Below are 22,500 nucleotides of genomic sequence, written 5' to 3' on the forward strand. Positions count from 1 at the left end.
TTTTATTTTTCTTCTTCTGGTTGCTGTTAAAACGTTTTGTTCATTTGAGAAAGTGATTAAACTGTTCAGAGAAGCGTTCATCCAGCTGTTAAAACAGCTGTGCAGATTGAGAGAGAAAAATGATGTTTCTTATCAAAGAAACATTTCATTTATTCTCTGGCTGCAGCACATTATTTTTGCATTTTGGACTGAAACAGACATTTTAAGACTGTGACGGATATTCTGACCTAATTTCTGATATTTCATAGATAAACGATGAGCTGATGAATCAAAGAACAATGAACAGAATTATAAATAAGTTGCAGTTCTGAGTTCAACAGCTGTAATGCGTCAGGAGGCAGAATATGTTTCTCTTTTTTAAAATGTATTTTTTTTTTCTTGCATGACGCAGCTCATGGTGCATTCTTACTGAAGAGGAAAGATCTGCTTGAAAAATAGAAACTGCATCACAGGTTTCCTTTGATGGTTTCCTAAAAATGTATGTGGAGTCTAATCCTGTTAAGTGTAACGTGTGTGGAGAGGCTCCATCACCGTCTCCAGAGTCAAAAACAGAAGCGCAGAGTTAAAGAAAACCTGCAGAATAATGTGAAAAGATGCTAAATGAGTCGTCTCAGCCAATCAGAGGACACAATGCTGAGTCTGTCAGCCAATCACACCTCTAACCTCTGTTACTGTCTGAAATATGAGAGCAGAGTGGAAATGCATGGAAGTGAATGAGACACTGTGTGTGTGTGTGTGTGTTAGTCTGAGCACGCACACACACACACACACACACAGAGAGAGAGTGGTGCAGTGTATTCCCAGCGGAGGTGAAAGTGAGCCAGAATTAGGAACAGAGGACTATTGAGAGCTGCTGAACACAGACTGACTGACTGACTGATGATCAGACTGTTAAACTGACTGGAGCCATATGTTCTGTTTACTCACACACTGTTTCCCACAGAAGAACGGCTTTATTTTAGGAGTCCAGTCTCCTCCAGTCTCAAGTTTCCTTGGAAAATGAGTTAATTGCTTCGATTAAAGTGTTTCAGGTCTCTGAATGCAGATCATTCAAACAACGCGACATCTGAACATTTTCATCTCACAGTTGTGTTAATAATGTGTTTTACATTTTGACGAGGACGTGCACAAGGCGGGGTTAAAGGTGCCCGAGCAACAGCACATTTCAGACAAAAAAAAACTTTGTTCTGGCTGCATAAAGTGATGTAATGTGATGCCCTGCGCCTCCTGTCATGTGACACTGTAGCATCCAAACTTGGGCTGCAGACTTGTGGAAATGATTAACAGGGTTTCTGCAGGTTTCAACAAGTTACATCCAAGACTTTATATGATTCTTTTAAGACTTGAATGCAATTTAACACCGATTTCACAACAACAAAAATGTTTATGTCAAATCTCTGTTCCAAACAGAATTAACCAGCGATGCCAAGTAAGTAAGAGCTAGGGCTGCATCTAAAACTTATTATCATCATCAATTAATCTGTCAGTTATCTTCTAGATTCATCGATTAGTTGTTTGATCCACAAAATGTCAGAAAATGATGAAAAATGTCCAAGATGACGTCTTGTTTTGTCCACAACCCAAAGACATTCAGTTTACTGTCAGAGATGAGGAAAGAAACCAGATAATATTCACATTTAAGAAGCTGAAATCAGAGAATTTTTAATAGGAAAAATGACTCAAAATGATCAATTGATTATCAAAACCGTTGCAGACCAACATTAATGCTAACAGCTAATAAAGCTAATGATGAAATCTGATAGAATAACTTTAATTACGTGTCGTTTTGTTACAAATTAAAGGGCGGACCCAAACCTTTCACCATATGTTTTTGTTTTTAAATGTATAAAGGTTTGTCTTTGTGTGGTTTACAGCAGCAGGGACAGAAAACTGTCACCTCACTAAAAACACAACACTGAACCACGTCTGAGCTACGACACTTCATCACAACTGACGGCTCCGTCCAGTTTCTGTCCAATCAGGGGACTCCCACTGCAGAAATTATAGATTTATTAAATATTTGATTTTTTTGTAGTTTTGTTACAGGCTGATCAAATAAATTTAATCCCAAGAAAACATTTAAAGACAAAGCTGAAGTTAATGCAACTTAATAAAACTATCATGATCTATCTCACAGCAGTCAGGTCCAAGTCATCGTTTTCTCTTTTTTTTCTAACATTACTGGAAGCAAAGCCTCAAGTCTGAACTTCTGCCATGATCAGACATGAGTTAATGTCAGTGAGCAGAACACCAACAGGACAGAGCTTGTTTATGAGTTCATGTTCATTCAGAAATCAGCCCCCATCCTCCTCCTCATCCTCCTCCTCATCCTCCTTCTCCTCTCACCAACATATTTGTCCTTTTGATTTAAAGTTGAAACTAGGAATGAAAAACCTGCTCACTTGGGACAAAACTCATCAGATTGGTATTAGTGTGAGTTCCACTGACCTGCAGTTTTTTTTTACATAATTTTGGTGAATTATCCTCATTAAAAGTGAGATGAATGACCGATTAGCAGCTCCTGTTTGCGGAGCATCTGTGCACGTACAGACAACTGTCACCGGTTCACTGTGATACTGAAGAAAACTTTAAATCATGAAGAAACTTAAGAGAGTTCTGCAGTTACAAGGAGCAGCTAAGCAGGTTTATTCACAGTGGACAGCAGAGATAATGATGTCCTTGGGAAGCGCGAGTCACCCTGAATATAGAAATGAGTGTATCATGTCTGTGTGTTCAGATCTGACTGAGTTATGACTTCGAGAGTGAATGTCAAATATAGCGAGCAGATCTCCATAAAGACACCTTTGAACTGAGCCAGTCCAGAGTCCTTTTTGGGAGGTTTTATTGATCTAACATGGCTGGATTTTGGTTAACTGCTGCAATTTGAGGAAAAGATACAAAACAAGCAGCTACAGTCACACATGACACAATAATATGTAAAAGGAAGCACACACACAGAGTGAGAGAGCAGCCAAACCCATTTAACTTTCACATTCCTGCTGCAGGTCATTACAAAACACCAAGATGAGAGATAAGATCACATTCTCTCTCTTACACACACACACACACACACACACACACACACACACACACACACACACACACACACACACACACACACACACACACACACACACACACACACACACACACACACACACACGTGTTTTCTTAACCAATCACAATAATCTCATTGTCACACCTGCTCAAATCTTTTGCATCAATCTCTGTCATCAGCTATCTGTTATTTACAGGCTCAGAAAACTCATGATTCAAGACTTCTGAGAAGTTTTAAAGTGTGTGTGTGTGTGTGTGTGTGTGTCTGCTGTTCCTTTCACACTCTGACAGTTCAATAAAGACTCCACGCCGTCCTCCTTCCTCTCTCTTTTTTTTTTCCCTTCATGCTGCTTTTTTCTAAACTCGTCATCAGAAAGAAACAAACCGTCTTTTCAGCAGCAGCTGATTCACAGAGTTTCTCTCTTCCTGACACCGTCAGCCGTCAGGAAACAACGCGGCATCGATGTAAATCAACTTTTCTTCATTACAGTGGCTGTGTTAAACTCGGCGCAGTCGCTGGTCGAGGACTGAAATTCCTCATCGGTGAGAAAAGAAACTCCCAGTATGTGTGTGTGTGTGTGTGTGTGTGTGTGTGTGTGTGTGTGTGTGTGTGACCGCAATGCTAATGAAACTATGTCACACTGACACACACATTCATCACTTGTCTGATAACTTTTTCATTTTAATCCTCGGCTTCACGTCAGGATGTAGGACATATTTTACTGTCTTATTATTCTGTTATTAACCAGTCTGAGAATTTAGCTTGATGAGACATCAGACACCTTCAAAAATCTATATCAGTTTAAATCTACACTAAATTTAGAATATTTTCACCACTTTACCTCGCTGTCAGACAGATTTTTCTGACAGGAAACCGCCGTTATATAAGCAAAAATATCACTCTGTACAAACCAACCAAACTCCATTAGAAAAATCAGTCATTTTACCTCAGAACACAGGAGTTGTTGGTCTACTGCTGCCTCGAGATTACTTCAAAATAATTACAATTAAGGTCATTTTATTATGACAACATGATCATAATAATCATGATTTTGTTTATGCTAAATACAGCTTATAAGTTTCCCTCATTGTGTCATCGTGTCATAGAACTGCTATTAACTTTAAACAGAGATGTCACTTTACGTATGAAGTACATTTTTTGTGTGTAAATAATAAAATGATGGAGAACAGGTGGGGTTAAATAAGTGTGTACTCTTTCCTGCTCCTTCTTCTTTCTTCAGTAGGTTTTCTGTTCTGTTTTCATTTTGTTATTATTTTGATTTTTCTATCCTTTATTTTCTCTTTTACATGTTGAAAATAAAAATCTCTCAATCCATTGATGCTTTGAAGACATTATTCCATATCAGACACCGATAGTTTTTTAATGCCATGCTATGTGTCTTTATAACTAGCTTAAGTCATGATGGTCATAATGTGCTGTGTAACTCAGGACATGGAGCACGGAGCTATAAAGCTTTATGAATGTTAAACTTAAATTATGTCCATAATATATAATACATTATGTCAACCACTTATAATACTTTATAAATATTGTTATGCATGATAAAAAATATAAACATTAAATATGAGTTTTATTATTATTATTATGTTAAGGAGTTATTATGAGTGTTGTTATGATGCATTATAGACATGATCATCAAACAAAGTGTTTATTAAACAAAACCACAGAGAAACTTCAGTTATAAACTGATCTGATATCAGTGGTTTGTGGTTTGAGTGAACTTCTCCTTTTTATAAAAATAACTTGTTCATCCTGTGCAGCTGATGACCTGAGGACACACACACACACACACACACACACACACACACACACACACACAATCCTGCTTTTATTTGCTTTTTACATTTTTATGATATTCTTCTCTCTCTCTCTTTCTGTCTCTCTCGGCTCAGATATGCCCCGCCCCCTCTCTGTGAGCATGCTCAGTGTCACGCTCCCGTCAAAGAGCCCTTTCATGAAGCAAGTCTGCATGAGGAACAAGACGATAACACACACACACACACACACACACACACACAGAGTGGTGTTCCCTGTTCTTCCTCAGTCTGTCACACACTCTGAACGCACACACACACACACACACACACGTCTCCCTCCTCACACACTCACTCATGTCACCTTCTGCTCAGACAATAACTCTCTTCTCTCGGTGTGTAACTGATCCGGCTGCTGACTCCTCCTCAGGTGAAGCTCCTCAACATAAATCCACGAAAGTCAACAGACAATAAGAGACGTGTGTTTCTTTTTACGAAGAAAAACTAGAAACATGAAATAACTTCACAGGTCCGATCACAGATACAGAAACATAAACTCCACGTTCACCATGTGACCTCTGCACAGCCAGATTACTTTACAGCGATACGAAGTCCCGTTAATGAGCTGATTAAAGCTCGTCTTAGTTTAGCTGAATTCAGATGGTGATCTGTTGAAGTAAAGCAACACAGGGTAGTGAACCTGTGGCTTACACAAATCTCCCAGCTGAAATCTACAGTTTTGGCGAAGCTCACAACAGCTGAATAATTTACACTTGATGTTGCCTGGTCACCGGTCAGAGCCTGCAGTGGAAGTTGTGTCTGCACAGATCATCCTCAGTAATCATATTTAATGTCACACATTTATAACAAACCAAAGTTCATCAAAATCTGTTCATAAATAAGCGAGTTACAGTTGACTTTTTTTGTGAAGTCTGCAGCTATTTATGCACATTGAATTTGCTTACTAGCAGCTCTTGACCTCTCCAATATGGCAGCCATGCAGACTCATCACAGACATAAAGCAGCAGCCAATGATGCGCTTTCATTTCTATCTAAGGATCTGATGTCAAGGAGACTGTGTCCGTGTTTTATACAGTGTAAAACATATTTAAAAAGCTACTTCAGAAATGAAATGCTCTTTATTTCAGATGATTTGTGTGATGAGAGCATCATCAGATTAAGTCAGGAGGTGCTGAGTTGAGGAGGAGGGAAGCGTTTCTCCTCCCGCCTTTGTGTGAACGAGTCTTATCAGGACGAGACGGCCGAAGCCTCCTTTTAATTTCACTAAGAGGGTGGATGGAGGGAGAGGGGAGAAGGGGGGGGGGGGACCGGGGGGGTGATCGGGGCAATGACAGACGCTCTGCAGCAGCTCATGAAACATTGATGAGGAGGAGGAGAAGAAAGAGGAGAAGAGGAGGGAGGACGAAGGAAACAGGAACGAGACAAAAAGAAAGGAGGGATGACGATGGTGGTTTGGACATTTTTGTGCCTTCCAGACCGTGTTAGATAAACCCTGAGCCTCACCACCACCACCTCTCCCCTGTTAATCCTCACCCCCTCCTCACACACACACACACACACACACACACACACACACTGAGCTCGGGGGCTCCCAAACCACCAAGATGTCTACTGATTGGCTGGCTCAGGACAACACAGGAAAAGAGGGGGATGATGGGAGCAGAGAGGGATGATGGTTTTGTGCTGGAAGCATGGCTGCATGTGTCCATGTGATCTTATGTGTGTCCTAGATAATCAATAAGTGATTTATCAGTAATTTAAGGGTCTTTTCTGTCACAATACAGAGATCAAATGTAAACAAAAGTGTAGCCCCGCCCACCACAAATTTCAAAACAAAGGATTGGACACTACAGTTGATGGACAGGGACACGAGACATAAACTGACTGAATTTTTAAGGTTTCTGATGCTGTTTAATGTTCATTTACATTGTTAAATCTGTAAACACAGCAGGAAAACAGACTGATATAAACATTTATGAAAGAAAAGGCTGTTTCTTCAACTAAAACTCTTCAATTTCACATCTGACTTTAAGTTTAACTTCTTCATGTTCCTGTAAATTCGTGTATAATTTGTCGAGGCATGGCCAAAATAAATTGAAAGCTGCTCTTGAACCACGTGGAGTTCATGCGTGGTTTTGATCTCTTTTGAAACGTAACACTCTGAGGTTTTTTTCCCCCAGAATCACTGTGATCGCTACTGACATTGAGTATTAGACAGCAAAGAGCAAATAACGAACAGCCTTTCTTTCAATGAGAAACACAAATTAACATTTGACGGCAGAAAAGGAGCAGGAAGAAGCAGCATGCTTGTCCAGCTCGACCCTCGATCCATACTAATCCATCAATCCATCATCAGACAGCCCCAAGTTCAAATGTGACAAAAAATATCACAGAAAATTAATATTTACATGTTTTTTTTCTGAGGGTGACCCTGATCACCCCCAGGATACATATTATAGTCTTTTTTCCTTGTTTGAACTAAACTTTGTGCGTGTAAACGAATCAAAAATGACCAAACTATTTCCTCGTTGTGGCTTCATTACATATAAAAACTGCATTTTGTCATTTTGGGGATTTCATTGGTGACACAAAGCATCAGTCATCGGCACAGTCTGCTCTGATTGGCTCTGTCTTTACGCATAAGAAGAGAGGCGGGCACTTCTGTTCAACTCACACTCTCGTTGGCTACTGTCGGCTATGGATGGGACTCGGAAGCTCCTATTGGCTCCAGTGAGACGTCAATCAAAAGGTCAGCAGAGTTGTTTAAAGTCTGATTACATACTTAAATATTCAGTTTATCTATAGGCTTCATCCATTGATCGATCAGTCAGCCATCCATCCACACATCCCTCTGTCACTGTCTATTTCTCCCATCATCCATCTTTCTAACCCTCTGACACCAATCTACATACTCATCCTTTATCCATTTATCAATTGATCAGTGTGTCCATCATCCATTTACTGTTTCATCCTTCCATATCTGCATCTATCCATCATCAGATCCACTGATCTATCCCAACAATCATCCATCGATCATTTATCCATCAATCCAACCATTTATCGATTTATCTTTACAGCTACTCATCAATATTTTATCTCTTCATCCATCATCAACCCATCTTCATATCTCTCAATCTATCTATCAGCTATCAATTTATTCATCATTTTAGTTATTTATTAATCATTCCGTCCATCCTTGTGCTAACAAATCAATTGATTGACTGATCAATTCTGCCATGATCAACACAGGTGATCTCTGATGAATTCTGATCACCAATAAATGAAGGAATTGGAGCCAAAATAACAATAAAATTCAGTTTAAAAGCTGCAGGTCCTGATGAAATGCCTCCAGTGTCTTATGCAATCATCATAAATGTAATAATTGATTATCATGATTTAGCATTTATCATAACAGATTTTTTACATCTTTACAAGAAAACAAGTAAAGAAAACAACTGTTCTCCTCCACATCAGTCAGCGTCTAACTGACTCCTGCTGCGTACAAAAATCTCCCATGAGTCAGTTCAGCAGCCAATTTGATGACTTGTTTCTCTCCATAATTGCTTGATTTCTAACAGGGGACGTTCGCTCAATACTCGCCCTAATGAGGAGGAAGCAGTGCTGCTCCTCAGCTGCCTCCTCTGTCTCCTCCCTCTCACATCTGAAGCTCTTTGCTCTGCAATAATCACCCACTGCCTCCATATTCATCACCCCGCTGGGAAACGAACCAGCTGAGTTTCACGATGCTCCGGAGCACCTGAGCTCCACATGGGACGACACATGAATTTATGTCCTCTGCACGCTGCACTACTGCCCTCATAAAGCCACGACCCAGACCTCTTTATCTGCTCTGAGAAGGGACAGGGATCACTAACGGGTTCTTCAAGAACGTCTTTAATGTCTGTAAGAGTCTGAAGAATCTCAAAGGTTTGTGGATTCATCGGGGAAAACCTGAGAACGTTGTTTTCAAAGCTGCCTTCAGACATTAGAACCATCTATGAAGAGTTGATTTGTACAGAACTTCAAAGTAAACATAAATGAGGAACCGTCTGTTGATTGGCTGATAAGATGATTCATATCACCATACAGTATAATATGGATATATTGCCCAGCCGCACTAGAAGTTTTGACTTTTTCTTGTCTTGATTTTTGACACTCATCCATGAAGCTTCATAACCATCTTTTGGACTAATTATTTAAAGATATCCAACCTTTGCACAGAATCTAATTAATCCTGGATGTAGAGATAATCCCTAGAAATAAAAGTCCATCCAAAGTCTCTTCAGTATCAGAATCAATAAAAATGTGCCTAAACATTTGTCCTTGTTGAAGATGAACTGCAGATAACTGGAGTGTGTGGGAGTGCTGCACACGTTCCTGAGCTCTTAAACAGTCAAAGACAAACGAGCTGATTTTTGGAGTTTGCATCATGTGCAGTCCTGAAACATTCAGGAACATTTCATGCATGAAGTCGTGTTTGAAAGGAAGCAGTGTTGATATTCAGGGAAATCTGGATCACCAGTTTCACGCTTCAAGACCTCGTAACGTTTCAGGGAAGATGTCATCACGGCTGTGGTATGAATGAAAGCAGGAACACCGCAGGGACAAACACGTCAAGGGTTACGTCCGTCTGACGGAAGACGCTTTCATGTGGAGTGAACCAGCCAATCACAAGACTCCAACAGTGTCACAAGAGCTCAAACAAACAATCCAACACTTTTTAACATCACCTTTAAAGTATCTGTTTGTCTCTGAGTCAGACAGGTCATGACAAACATGACTTGTCTCACAAACTTGTTGAGAATAAAATCCATTTCAAGAATGTCCCTGCCCACCATGTTCTCGAAAATAATAAAACTAGCAGTGATTGGTCATTTACTCTGTCGATTATTTTCTTGATTAATAGATGAGTGGTTTGGTCCATAAAATGTCAGAAAATGGTGAAAAACTTTTCAAAATCCCAACATGACGTCCTCAAATGTCTTCTTGTGTCCAAAACTGAAAGATATTCAGTTTACTTTCACAAGCGGAGTAAAGAAACCAGAAAATATTCATGTTTGAGAAGCTCGAGAAGAAGCTTTTTAATTAAAAAAATAACTCAAAACCATCAATCGATTATCAAAACAGTTGGAGATTAAGTTGATAATCAGCTAATTTATTAATCATTGCATTCAGTTTGCAAGCTTTGACCTAAAACTAAATTAAGACATATTTTGTCAGATTTAAGCAAAGATGCATGAATTTGTAACATACTAAGTATACAGATGGACAGAAGAAGAAGTTCACCTCCTACACATTCTGAAGTCTGGCGCTGCAAGGAAACAATTAAAACCGCCCACATCTCAGCACTAAACACAGATCACTTTATGATCTTTAAAGATAAAGTAGAACCCACCCTTCTCCAAACAACGCACAAACTCAAAGTCAAAACTTCAATGATAAGACCTTTGATGGCACCAGGAAATACTTCAACGTGGCGTTCTTCTGCACGTTGGCGCCCTTAGAACAGAATCATCAATTTACGAGCCAGACGAGGACAAATAGTCAAAAACATTAAGACAGAAGACTGAAGTCTGGAAGACCTTCAGCTTATGGGACATGTTTATGAGGATATATGGATTGACTCCACTGGGAAATCAGAAGCAGCTCTGCAAACCAACTGCTGCAACCACGTCCACCTCTACGTCCACCTCCACCTCTACCTCCACGTCCACCTCCACCTGGCTTCCAGCCAGCGAGCTACTTTTAGACACCAGGGACGACACTGAAGGTTTCTGAGCATCAGCATGTCGATGAGGCTGAAATAAAGTAAACCGGCTCCATTAACCTTCAGCTAAATTTAGCCTGAAGATAATTTTACACTTGAGTGTTTCTCCATGAAAAAAACCTCTCGGTATATTTAAACCTTTTATTGATGGCAAATAGTTTAGTCTTGTACGTTAAGTGTCGAGTACAGATCACCGTTTCTGCTTTATAAACTTGTTTGAAAGGATACTGATCAAAACAGTTGAGTTTGGACAAAGACTATAATATTTGAATCCTAACTGTAAAGAATAACCATCTCTTCTTGCATCAGGTCATTGTATCTGTATCTAAAGACAGAAAAGTGACACAAATGATTAAATGATGACATTAACTGTCATTAACTACTGTGAGCAACTCAAGTTCAAGTTTATGAAAAAGAAAAAATGACTTATTAGACAAAAGGAAAAGAAATAAAACTCAAAAGTTTATAGTGTTAAGGAAACAGTCAATATGTGGCTGTTTCATTTATTCATGCAATGAATGTGGGATTTGCATGTATTTAAAAAAATGAGGAAACAGTTCAAGAGTAAACAGGAGGCTCTACCTCAGATAAGGTGCAAAGTCCAGTGGATACTGATCTAAGAAAGAAATTATGAGCGCTTGTGTAAACCAGTTTGTCTTATTCTTAAAACTAGCCAGCGGTAACAGATCGGCCGATTCAATCTACCAGGAATCGACCCTGTTCCAGTACGCGCACCTGATTTTAAACTGTTCTGAGCACAAGTCAGTTCCTGACTGGAACCAAAAAATATCAGGTTTTTCTGTGTGAACCATAGAGGGAGTGTTCTCTGTTGAAGACATCCTTGAGTAGAATGGTTCTGATAAAAACTGAAGAATGTTGAAAGGGACTCGTTCAAGAACCAGAGCTAATTTGGTTTAAAAAGAAAAAGGCTTAGAGAGAAGGATTTGATCCATCAGCCATTCGCCTGCCGTATTTCAGACATTTTTAGACTGGAAGGCCTCAGCCTGCTCCTAAAATTTGGCATTTTATTTTTCTCCAGATATGATTTTTCCTTCTAAAATCAGGAGTCTAAAGGGCTGTCCACACCAAGAATGACAACTTGAATGACCCACAACTGATGGTGGATTGGTTGGTTGATTGGCTGGTTGGTTGATTGGTTAGTTAGTAGATAGGTAGGCAGGTTATTCTTTACATTATTCAGAGAAACTGAAAGAAAAAAGGGATCTGATGGTTCACTAAATTCTGCAGAGATGAGAGGAGTTAGGAGAACTCAGTCTCTGTTAAGTGAGCTGTCATCTTTAGAAGGCAAATTTTAGTCACACTTTGATGATATTCTCATAATCGTCAGACGACATCAGTAAGAACCAAACAAACTTTAACTGGATTGATGTAACTGTGAATACACAGTTAAAACTGAAAGCAAACTTTTTGAGTCATCTTTCTTTCGTGATCGTGAACTGGAATGGACTGAACGGTTTTGGGGGTGTGGAGAAAAAAAAGACTCTTTAACAAGTAAATTGAACTCTTGAGATTTGTTTTTTAATGCACTGGTTTTGGATTGGTACTCAGTATCAGCTGATATGCAAAGAAGGGAAAAAACGGCATCGGTCAATCTCTACTTTAAAATAATTAAATTTGCATTCTAATATTACATTATATAAGTCTTTAATAATTTGTAAGCTATACACTGAACATTCAGGTGGATTTTGATTGGCTGTCCGTGTTCGTTCATCAAATTGCTAAAACAATATCGATAAAACGATATCATTCGTTTGTCGTTGTGGTTTGGACTCCAGCATTCACTTCAGTTAGTCAGATTTCAAACCAATATATTTAAAGTTATCATTTCAGTTATGGTCCTGATGATAGAAGGTGGCAACTTGAAACAAAGTTGTAACTTTGGGATTTTTTCTAAATAAACTTGTTGGTTGTCGTGTAATTTGAAATGTGGAGAGTCAGCATTTCTTTGATTAAACAATTTGCTGATTTAAGTGAAAAGAAATAATTGATTGTGTGTGTAATATTACTGATGTCTGCAGTCACACAGACAGATTTAGTGCCCATTAAAGCACAAAGTATGCTTCTGAACTCACTCATCGCCCACTAATTAAATATGAAAAATGAGCGGACATTTCTGAGCCAACACCCTGTTGACTGATTAGACGTCCAATTGAGTAAGAATAGGACGGACTGAAGACTCGCTGGTCAGATCACAGCTGTATGAAAGAATGTGGGTGTGTGTGAGCTGACGGAGCAACACTCATGTCATCTTTGACCGACCCTCACCACCCACCATCCCCGACCAGCAAGGCACCAAATACCCATCAGCCCCGGTGCAGCTGATCAGTGTTATCAGCTTCACTGTGTGACTGTATGGATGTGAAGCAGGGTGGGGCTCTGATACAGTTTGCTGAGATAAGGTCTGAAGTGCTGACTCATTCACACCAACACTCTGATTTCACATTAAAACACCACAACAATTTAACAGGAATAAACCTGCGATCATCACATTCCTGCTTCTGTGTTACAATGAAACTGACCCTGACAGAAAAAGTCTTCACTGCAGTGAAAAGTTCACTTTTCCTCCAACTTTTCTTCCAATGTTGTTTCTTTTGCATTTATCAGACTGATTATTAATCGACTTAGGACTAAATCAAGAATAGATAACAGCTAAATTTAAGTGGACAAATCCAAAAAAATGTTTGGGTAGGAGCACTTCCAAGAAAATATTGAGTTTGAGTTACTCAATAGACAGGAACACTCAAAAATCATAAAAATCTCAATACAGCCTGACGAAGGTTTGTACGCCAAACTGCATCTGAGTTTGTCCGTTTTAAGGTCCGACATGACGATACAGGACAATAAATGTATTTAAAATGTTTTAAAAGACAGTTTTTAGTGTTTTCTTGAAAATTTAGGGGTAATAAGAATTTTTGTCGCTGACTGCACCTTTTATGTTCATCATGAAGTTTCCTTGAAGTTTCAAGGATTTCATCTGGTTCACTGAAGATTTTCTGGCTCTGACCGCTGATCTCCTGAACCTTTCTCCTTTCTTTCTTTCTTTCTTTCTTTCTTTCTTTCACCAGATTCTTGCCAATACACAAATAATATCCACTGCTGTTTCATCTAAAACGATTAAACTGATCACTGATCATGAGTCTGAATCAAGAGCAGAATTTAAGTGTTCAGACTTTTTGTCGTCTGTATAAAGATGCTCTCCAGCTGCTGTTTGTCAGCAACTTATATGTTTGTCAGGAAGTTACTTTCTCAGTCAACTTTTGTGCTATTTCTGCCCAAATTTCATGGATATTATCAGTCACATTGCTGGTTTTCTGACTCTGACCATTGATCTCCTCATATTGTCTCTAGGAACTGAAGCTAATTAACTGTAAGACGTGTTTCAAGCCTAGATTGAACTTATCCCTCACCAAAATCACCTAAGCCACATTTTCCACCACAGGAACTTTCCTCAGGGACCAGGAACTGTTGGAAGAACTCCACCACAGATACCAGAGTCTAAATTAAGTTCCTAGAACATTATTTTACCACCCAAAAACTCCCTGCTTGGGAGGGGGAGGGGGGGGGGTAGTCCTTTCTGCAGCTGCAAACCAGCTTGTCATGTGTCCATTTACAGTAACACATGCCATTACCTTGATGTCAACTCACAAAAAGCAACCAAATTCAACGACTTTATGACAGAAATCTTCCAAACATTTGTGACGCTGACGTGCCATGGGAATTTCAAAATAAAGTTCTATCTTAAAGATGACCACATAGATCAACATTTTCACCTTGTATGGATCATTGAACTCTGAATCGATCCATGAATCCAGATCAACTTTTTCATACATCAGCAGACTGGTATGCAGAGGAAACACAGACAACAACAGACAAAAGGAACCTTTAACTTCCTTGAGAAATTGTTCTCTTCCTTTTAAACACTTTTAATTCTCACGTCTTACTATTTCACTGGTTGGTTGCTTCATTTTATTTCATCCTAATTAGTTTTAACTTGTGTATTTCTTATATATCTTTCTTTGCAGCACATTGTGCATCCACCTGGAACAAAATGTGCTGTATAAATAAAGTTTTGCTTGCTTTATTACTCGTTCCTGGGACTAAAAGTTGCAGGTACTGGTTGAAAACATCTCAAAAGTTCTCTCTTCACACGTTCCCTTAGATTTCCAAGGTGAGCTCCCATCTTTCTTACCTTGCAGCTGTTTAAATCTCCCCTCCAGCTGGTTGTAGTTGAAGGCAGCCTGGCCAGAGAATCCGGGGCCGGGGCTGGGCCCCCTGATGGGGCTGAGGCTGGGGCTCGTCCCCCGGCCGGGGCTGGCGTGAGACGGGCCGGGGCCACCCGACGACGGGGACAGAGGACCACCGGGGTAGTCCATGGTCGGAGAGAGGGGACCGGGGGAAAGAGGGCCAGGGAGGCCGCTGGTGGCGCTCTGAAGCTCCATGATGATGAAACTCCAGAAAGCTTAGATGAGATGAGTCCAAAGAGACATCGAGGAGACACTCGGCAGAGAAGTTTCACAGTTTACAAGTAGAGAAAAGAGTTTCCAGTTGAATCAAGAGGAAAAACACAGAGTTGAGCTTCTCTGCAGCAGTAAAACTCAAGTTGTGTCCAGGAGAATAAACTTCTCTGCAGCTTGAGTTGAGTTTCCAACAGAATAAACTGGTGTCCAGTTGACAAACTTCAGTCTTCAAGAGGATAAAACAAGTTTCCAGATGAATAAATGAGATTTAAGAGGATAAAATAATCTCAAATGATTCAAACCTGAGTTTCAAACACACAACAGCTTCTGATATCACAGAGAAATAATCCAGGATTCAGCTTCAGTCTCAACAGAGACTCTTCCAAGACAGCAGGACTGAGCGATGGAGGGCGAGCCACACAGGAGATGAACTGCAGAGTCCCTCTCTCTCTTTCTAATGTTTCACCAGTGTGGAGGCAGAAATCGCTGGCTCAGCAGACGCACGGCAGCGGCGATGGTGGCAGCAGCATCATGCTTCTGTTTTCTCCCCATCCATCCATCTGTCAGTGTCTCCACAGATCACACCTTCTTTTTCTCAGTCAGATTGGAATCCACCCATCCTCCGCTCACACACACACATACACACACACCCGCACACACTGAGCACAATGAGAAGGTGGAGCACAGCGCTGCAGTGAGAGCAGCAGCAGCAGCAGCAGATGAAGAAGAAGAAGAGATGGAGGAGGTGGAGAATGAAAGCGTGGGTTTGTCCTCCAGCAGCAGCAGCGGCGGCGGCGGCTCGCAGACACTGAAAACACCTTTCAGACAGAGGGGAGAGTGGAGGGGGGAGGGAACACCAGCAGGAGCAGCTACTCCTCCCAGTGGCCAATCACAGCCCTCGCTCTTAACGGTGATGTCATCGACTGGTTAGCATAAGGGGCGGAGTGGGAGGAGGGCGAGAGAGAGAAAGACAGAGAGGGAAAGAGAGAGAGTGCTTCTGTCCACACTGAAGATTAAATCAGACTGTTCACTGCAGATAAAGATTAATGGATCAATGAATCAATTTACTGATGATTGAATAAAGAGAGACAGTCAATAACTGCAATGTTTCAAAGATTATATCACAACTTTTTGATTGTCTTCTACAACAAAATGTTTAAGAGGAAAATATGCTGAATTTTGTTAAATTCCTTCTCATTTCAGTTGAAGTTATAAACTTAAATTTTATGTCACTTCAGATTTTTTTAAACACCTTTTCCTTGATTTTCAATGAGAAAATGGAAATTAGTGGGAAAAGGGGGGATGATGATGATGCATTTTACTTTACCCTATTGGGTAATTATATGCTGCTATTTATTTCATTTGCGTTGATTTATTTACATGTTACTGCTGTGAAGGTTAAACTTTCTATCTGCTACTCACTAAATGTATAAAATGCAACATTTGTGCATTAAAATATCAAAAAGCACTAATCCTTTGTTATATATTGTGTTGAGTTGTGCACTTAATCGCAAATGTGTCCAACAAAGTTCAAACCAGAGAAATCCATCATTTATAAGATAACGTGCGTTTCCTTACCAGTTGCTGGTTGCAGAAACTTTGGGGAAAATGTTGGACATGTTAGAGAGCGAGGAAGGAATGAATAAAACTTTAATATTAACTCGTTCATTAACATGATTTCTGCCTGAGTCACCTCAGACGTCAGATGTCACCACCGTTTAAACTGGACAGAAAACTGCTTTGAAAAAATATCCTCATGTGCAGTGTGACAAATTACAGCCAAAGATAAATATGAATAAAGCATCAATATGATGTGGATACTAAGATTTTTGTCTCTATGCAGAGCTGCAAAAGTTTTGAGTCATTTTAAGGGAAAAATTGTCCAGATTCTCTAATTTCAGCTTCTTAATTGTGAATATTTTCTTTCTCTCATTCTTGCCTGACAGTAAATAGCATCATGTTGGGCTTTAACACTTAACAAAGACTGCACCTCCTGCAGATTTCAAAATTGCAGAAAGCCAAATTGATAAAATGTCATTAATCGTGCAGCCCTACTACATACAGAGCTGCAGATAAAATGCATAAACCTTATTATCTGTAAATGTTGCACATGAAAGTAAAGATGTGATACACTGTCTGCTGTCATTTGATCAATTCTACATTGTTAAATACAAAAAAGTTGTTGCTTCTGCAGCTTCTGTCTGCAGCACAGCACACTCTGATTTATTTTATTCCTCCTGACAGCTGCTGTTTCAGGTCATTTGTTGCCGGTGAAATATTGCTAAAAACCAAACTGAGTGATGTCAGTTATCTACAGGCCTGTCAAACCACAAATCCTGACTTCTGCTGCAGAAGCTTCATGCACAACAGACAGTTCACGGTAAATGGACAGAATTTTATACAGAGCTTTTCTCATCTTCAAACCATTCAAAGTACGTTGCAACTACATGTCACATTCACACATTTGCACACACAATCACACACACACCTCAACATGAAGGAGCTCGATTGAGCTGCCAGTCTTCTGATGAGAAGACCAACCGCTTCACCTCAGAGCCACAACTAAATATGAATCATTTCCAGATAACTGAGGTGAAAAATGAAGCTGAACATTTTAATTTTCTTGGGTAGAAAGAGAAAAATGACAGTAAAGTATAAAAACACACATAAAAAGAGCAGATATCATGTGAAAAAAATATATTATACTTTATCTAATTCATCTTAACACCGTGGAAACATTTTCTTCATGCTAATAAAGTTCATACACGAGACTGTGTGTTCAGAGAGGACGAGTCCAACTGGGAGAGGAAACAGGGTGGGGTGTGTGTGTGTGTGTGTGTGTGTGTGTGTGTGTGTGTGTTCAGGACTCATCGCTCACACACACACACGTCCAAACATCCTGAGAATATCTGAGCTCTAATATTAGAGCCTGTTGTGGAGATGTTCATCCTGTCTGAGGCCGACCACATCCTGCTGTCCATCAACACACACACACACACACACAGACACACACACACACACACACACACACACAAACTCAGCACGGCAGCAGGCTTGGGAGGAAGGTGGAGATGCAGGAAAAAGAAACCTGATTGGAGAAGAATCAGCTTCACTTCCTGCTTAACTGACCACACACAAGCAGGAGGAGGAGGAGGTGAGAGGTCAGAGGTCACGACACTGAGACACTGAGACAATACATGGAACAAATAATCATGTGACCCTGAAATAACTGCAGGCTGAAGTACGAACATGTTGGACAGAGTGAAAAACGTCATTTAGATAATTTTCCTGCAGAGAAGCACGCTGCTGATAAGGATTTATCATCTTATTGACACTTTGACCGATGATGTAACTTTAAAATTCACCAACACGACCTTCCACCGTCGATTGAAAAGGCAGTCGAATCCACCCAGAGATCATTTCACTTTTACTCACAGACTGAGGTGGATAATTAACAGACAGAAGAGAGCGAAGGTCACAAACGACAAAAAGAAGAAAGACTGAAGCTGCCGTCCTCTCCCTCTCGTCCTCTCCCTCTGGTTTCTGACGCGGCTGCATTTTTAAGACTTAAGTTTAGATCATGACATCAAACCTCAGTTCCTGTTTGGTTCTGAAAATTGTCATCAGTTGTCTGATCTCAATCATTTTTCCTTGAAATATATTAGTTCTAGGCCTTTTTTTGTACAGCTAAATCCAAAATCAATCCAGGCAAATTGAAAACATTGATTATCTTTAAGAGATGCTTTGCTTTGAAATCTCTGTGGCATGTCTGTCCAAGCTGTTTCTGTCCAAGTAAACCTTCATCCTAAACTCCAATATTTTGGATTTCAGAGAAAAGACGGGTCAGCAGATCAGTGTCTCGCTCTGCTGTATCATGACGGGAACCCCTGATCTGTAAAACTCATCACCCACGTTGTTAAACTAATAATCCTGTATAATGTGACAACACTGTTGTGAAGATCTGTGTAGGTTTATGAAAAAAGATCATGGTTTGGGTTTAATGATCTTTCTCTGGTCTGTGTTACTTGTCAGTCCACTAACTTGTTGCTTTCAGTACAGCAGCTGCTGTTTCATCAGAGTGAGGCTGAAACAACGTGCATGCAGAATGAAATTCTACCGTGGTCTGTAAGGAGATTAAACCACTTAAACCAGTGGTGAGCGAGACAAAGTATAAATAATACATGTCATTTGTTAAGTTATGAATAAAGGAAAAGTCTACTTCACTGTCTACTAATACTTTATTGATCTTCAGGGGGACATCGTTCACGTTACAGATGATCCTATTTAAGAATAGAAAAATAAATCGCAAAGAGCGATTAGAAGAAAATGTAAAAAGACAAAAAAGGTGTGTAAAATATGTACAATCTGTTACCAAACATACACAGAGGCAAAAAGCAAAATATACACAGTCAGAGTATGTAAAGGTCTTTGTATAGAAAATAGAAGTATAGATAAGAAATACAAGATTTATGTGCACGATGTGCTTCAGGATACAAAAATATATATTTATATATCAGCGTAAATAGAAATGCTGTATGTACTGCAGACAGTAGAGTTATTGCACTGTTCAGTATTTGCACAGGATTATTGTAATTGATTGTAGATTAATTTATGCTGCATAAAAATGCCATTAGCTTGAGCTAATAATGGTGGCTAGTTTTGTCTATGAACCTAGATAATTATTATTTATTATTCATATTTTGGGCTGGGTTTAAAAAGTCATTTCAAATTGATTTTCCATTGCATGGTCCAATATCGATGCATAAAATCCCCAAATCAATCTTTTAATATAAATCTTTGCTCCTGTGGATGTGTGGTCTCCAAATAAAAACATCTAAAAATGAAGAATTCATGACATAAAATAAAATAAACACGGTTAATGTCACTCCTTGTACAATTTACAGCATCTTCCATATCCAAGTAAAATTAGGTTTGTAACTAAAGTATCTATAATCGAATCGATATTGAATCAAATGAATAAATGAAATCCTAAAACTGAGAACATGCAGCTGTAATATTGTTGTCACATTTGAACGTGGGGTCAGGTAAGGCTAAATGCTGTGGTCCCGTTGTGTTTGCAGCTCATAAGTCAGAGTTTCTATTAGCGAGTGACAGCAGCACTTACAGTGTCTGCTGGTGGAGGAAGAAGAGGATCATGCATGTTCTCCAGATGGTTCAAGAACCGTTCTCAGTTTACAGTGGGAACGGCTGAGACAGCTGGAAGGCAATAAATGTTTGAAAGTTACAGAAAAAGATGGGAAGTGAACTTTGAGTTTAGAATATCTTATAACAAGCAAAATGAATATTTAAGTGAAAAAATCTTTTCTGAATATTTTACATGCCATAATTTAAAAACACTTTAAACAACACATTCACATATCTATATTTTCATAATAACACTTTTTTTCATGCAGATATTTTTATTTTTATTTTATTCAGTGTGTAGGTTGTCTGCAAAGGAGAAACGTTCACAGGTTTGACTTTTGTTCTGCTACAAGTTTTCTTTTTCTGAAACACCTCAAACTGGTGTGAAAGTTCAGATTTCAGACTAGTTTTGTTTTAATCTTGGTGAAATGATTAGTCCGACGTGTATGAAATATCTTCAGACTAGTTTTTAAAGAAAAAAGTTAAATCCAGCAGCAGCAGTTGAGTTAAGAATGACTGAAGTCAAGCTGAGGTCTCCATCTGACATTTATACGTCCTGATTTGTTAAAAATGATGTTGAAAAGTGGAAACAGCTTCTGCAGCCATCAGGTCAGAGGTCAGAGGTCAGAGGTCAGAGGTCACAGCAAACAGACACCAGATGGACCGAATATTCCTGCAGCTGATAGAAGCCGCTCTGTATGTTCTGTTGAGAATCTGTACATGACAACACGCCCTGTCCTGCCGGCATGCTGAGCGTCACGCCGTGTTTCCTGTCGTCATCTGCCTTCCTCGTGGCTCGGCCCCTCAGGGCAGCCCCCGCCGACAAACCAAACGCACCATTCATGCAGCCGGAGCAGAGACAGACCGCTGACAGTCCTCGCAGCGGACGCCTCGGGGACAGAGTTCACATTTTACTGGCTGACAAGCTGCTGCTCAAACATATTCGATTTAATTCAATCATCTGTAGCCGTTCGGCGATGAGATGATTCGACAACCTGAAGCTCAGAGCTGCTGCTGCTGTGTTCAGGGTTCAAACATGTGTCGCTGCGCTGGTGAATTTCACACGGACACGCCGCCTCACCCTCCTGACCACACAAAGACATTCCTGTGAGGTCAGAGCAGCAAACAACAGGGCCAGCGGCGGGCTGTGGCGGCCATGTTAGAGGAAAAAACAGTCTGACTCCTCCGAGGTGATGAGAGGTGTTTTCCTGCCCGCTGTAAAAAATAACCAGCTGGGTTTCTACTTGTTTTATATAAATCTGATATGAAACTGAAAGAAGAAATAAAGGGAGGATGCTTTATTTCAAATTACATTCATTAAAACGTACTTTTTCTTCAAGATGTTCAAGTTTTCTAATTTTATTGACATTTTCTCGTCTCATCTCTTCACTTTCTGACTACTTTTTTTGTCTCAATACACTTTGCAGTTGCTATTTATGTTGGTGTGACATTTCCTTTTTTGGTTTAGTGATTTTTCACGGTTTATTTTGTATAAATTAGTTGTTTTTTTTTCATTCCTCAATGATATAAGTTAAGCTCATCTGAGAAAGAAAGAAAGAAAGTGGAAAAAGGAAAACCATTAAGTCAAATATCACTCTCACCAAACCAACCAAACTCCATTTGAAAAAAAGTAATTTTATCTCACAGAACACAGGAGCTGTTGGTCGACTGCTGCCTCCATCTGTTAGTTTATTTGTGTTGTTGTGTGACTTTGGTGTTTTAAAAGGTTAGTTCAGATTCATCAAACTCACAGAGCAACACAAACACACTAACAGATGGAGGCGGCTGTAGACCAACAACCCCTGTGTTCTGTGAGATAGAATCTGTGATTTCGCCTATGAAGTTTGGTTGGTTGTGACAGAGTGGTAAAAGGGGGAAAATATGCTAAATATGGTGTGCACGTAAACTGATATTGATATTTTTGTCCACTTTTTAAAAATTCATAGAGGAAAAGAAGAAAATTAGACAACTTAAAGAGAAGAAGAGAAGGAAAAAGAAGAGAAAAGATGAGGAGGCAGAAGAGAAGGACTACAAAGAAAAACTGAGGATGGTCCTTCTTTACTTTCACTTTCTCGGATGTTTTAAAACCACAAACATTCACCAACACATTAAAAAAACAGACACACCAGCATTCCCAGCATTCCTCCATCTGCTTCAGGAAGTGAGACACACACTGTGGATATGTGTGTGTGTGTGTGTGTGTGTGTGTGTGTGTGTGTGTGTGTGTGTGTGTGTGTGTGTGTGTGTGTGTGTGTG

General features: G+C 39.7%; 1 protein-coding gene across 3 annotated transcripts in view; it reads right to left on the reverse strand.

The window, feature by feature from the left end:
• LOC146314999 (spectrin beta chain, non-erythrocytic 1) overlaps positions 1–22,500 on the reverse strand; it is a 136,812-nt gene that overhangs the window by 62,365 nt on the left and 51,947 nt on the right. Inside the window, exon 1 of one of the 3 annotated variants that reach the window (XM_084736643.1) lies at positions 14,832–16,560. The exons of 1 other annotated variant lie outside the window; for it this stretch is intronic. In XM_084736643.1, the coding sequence (XP_084592769.1) occupies positions 14,832–15,081 (250 nt within the window). In that variant the 5' untranslated portion in view covers positions 15,082–16,560. Of the gene's footprint in view, positions 1–14,831; positions 16,564–22,500 lie in introns of those variants that run through there. One more of the 3 variants, XM_084736646.1, reaches the window with a different exon arrangement.

The sequence above is a fragment of the Lutjanus erythropterus genome, chromosome 14, assembly GCF_056507025.1.
Source record: "Lutjanus erythropterus isolate fLutEry1 chromosome 14, fLutEry1.hap2, whole genome shotgun sequence".
Taxonomy (NCBI): Eukaryota; Metazoa; Chordata; class Actinopteri; order Lutjaniformes; family Lutjanidae; genus Lutjanus; species Lutjanus erythropterus.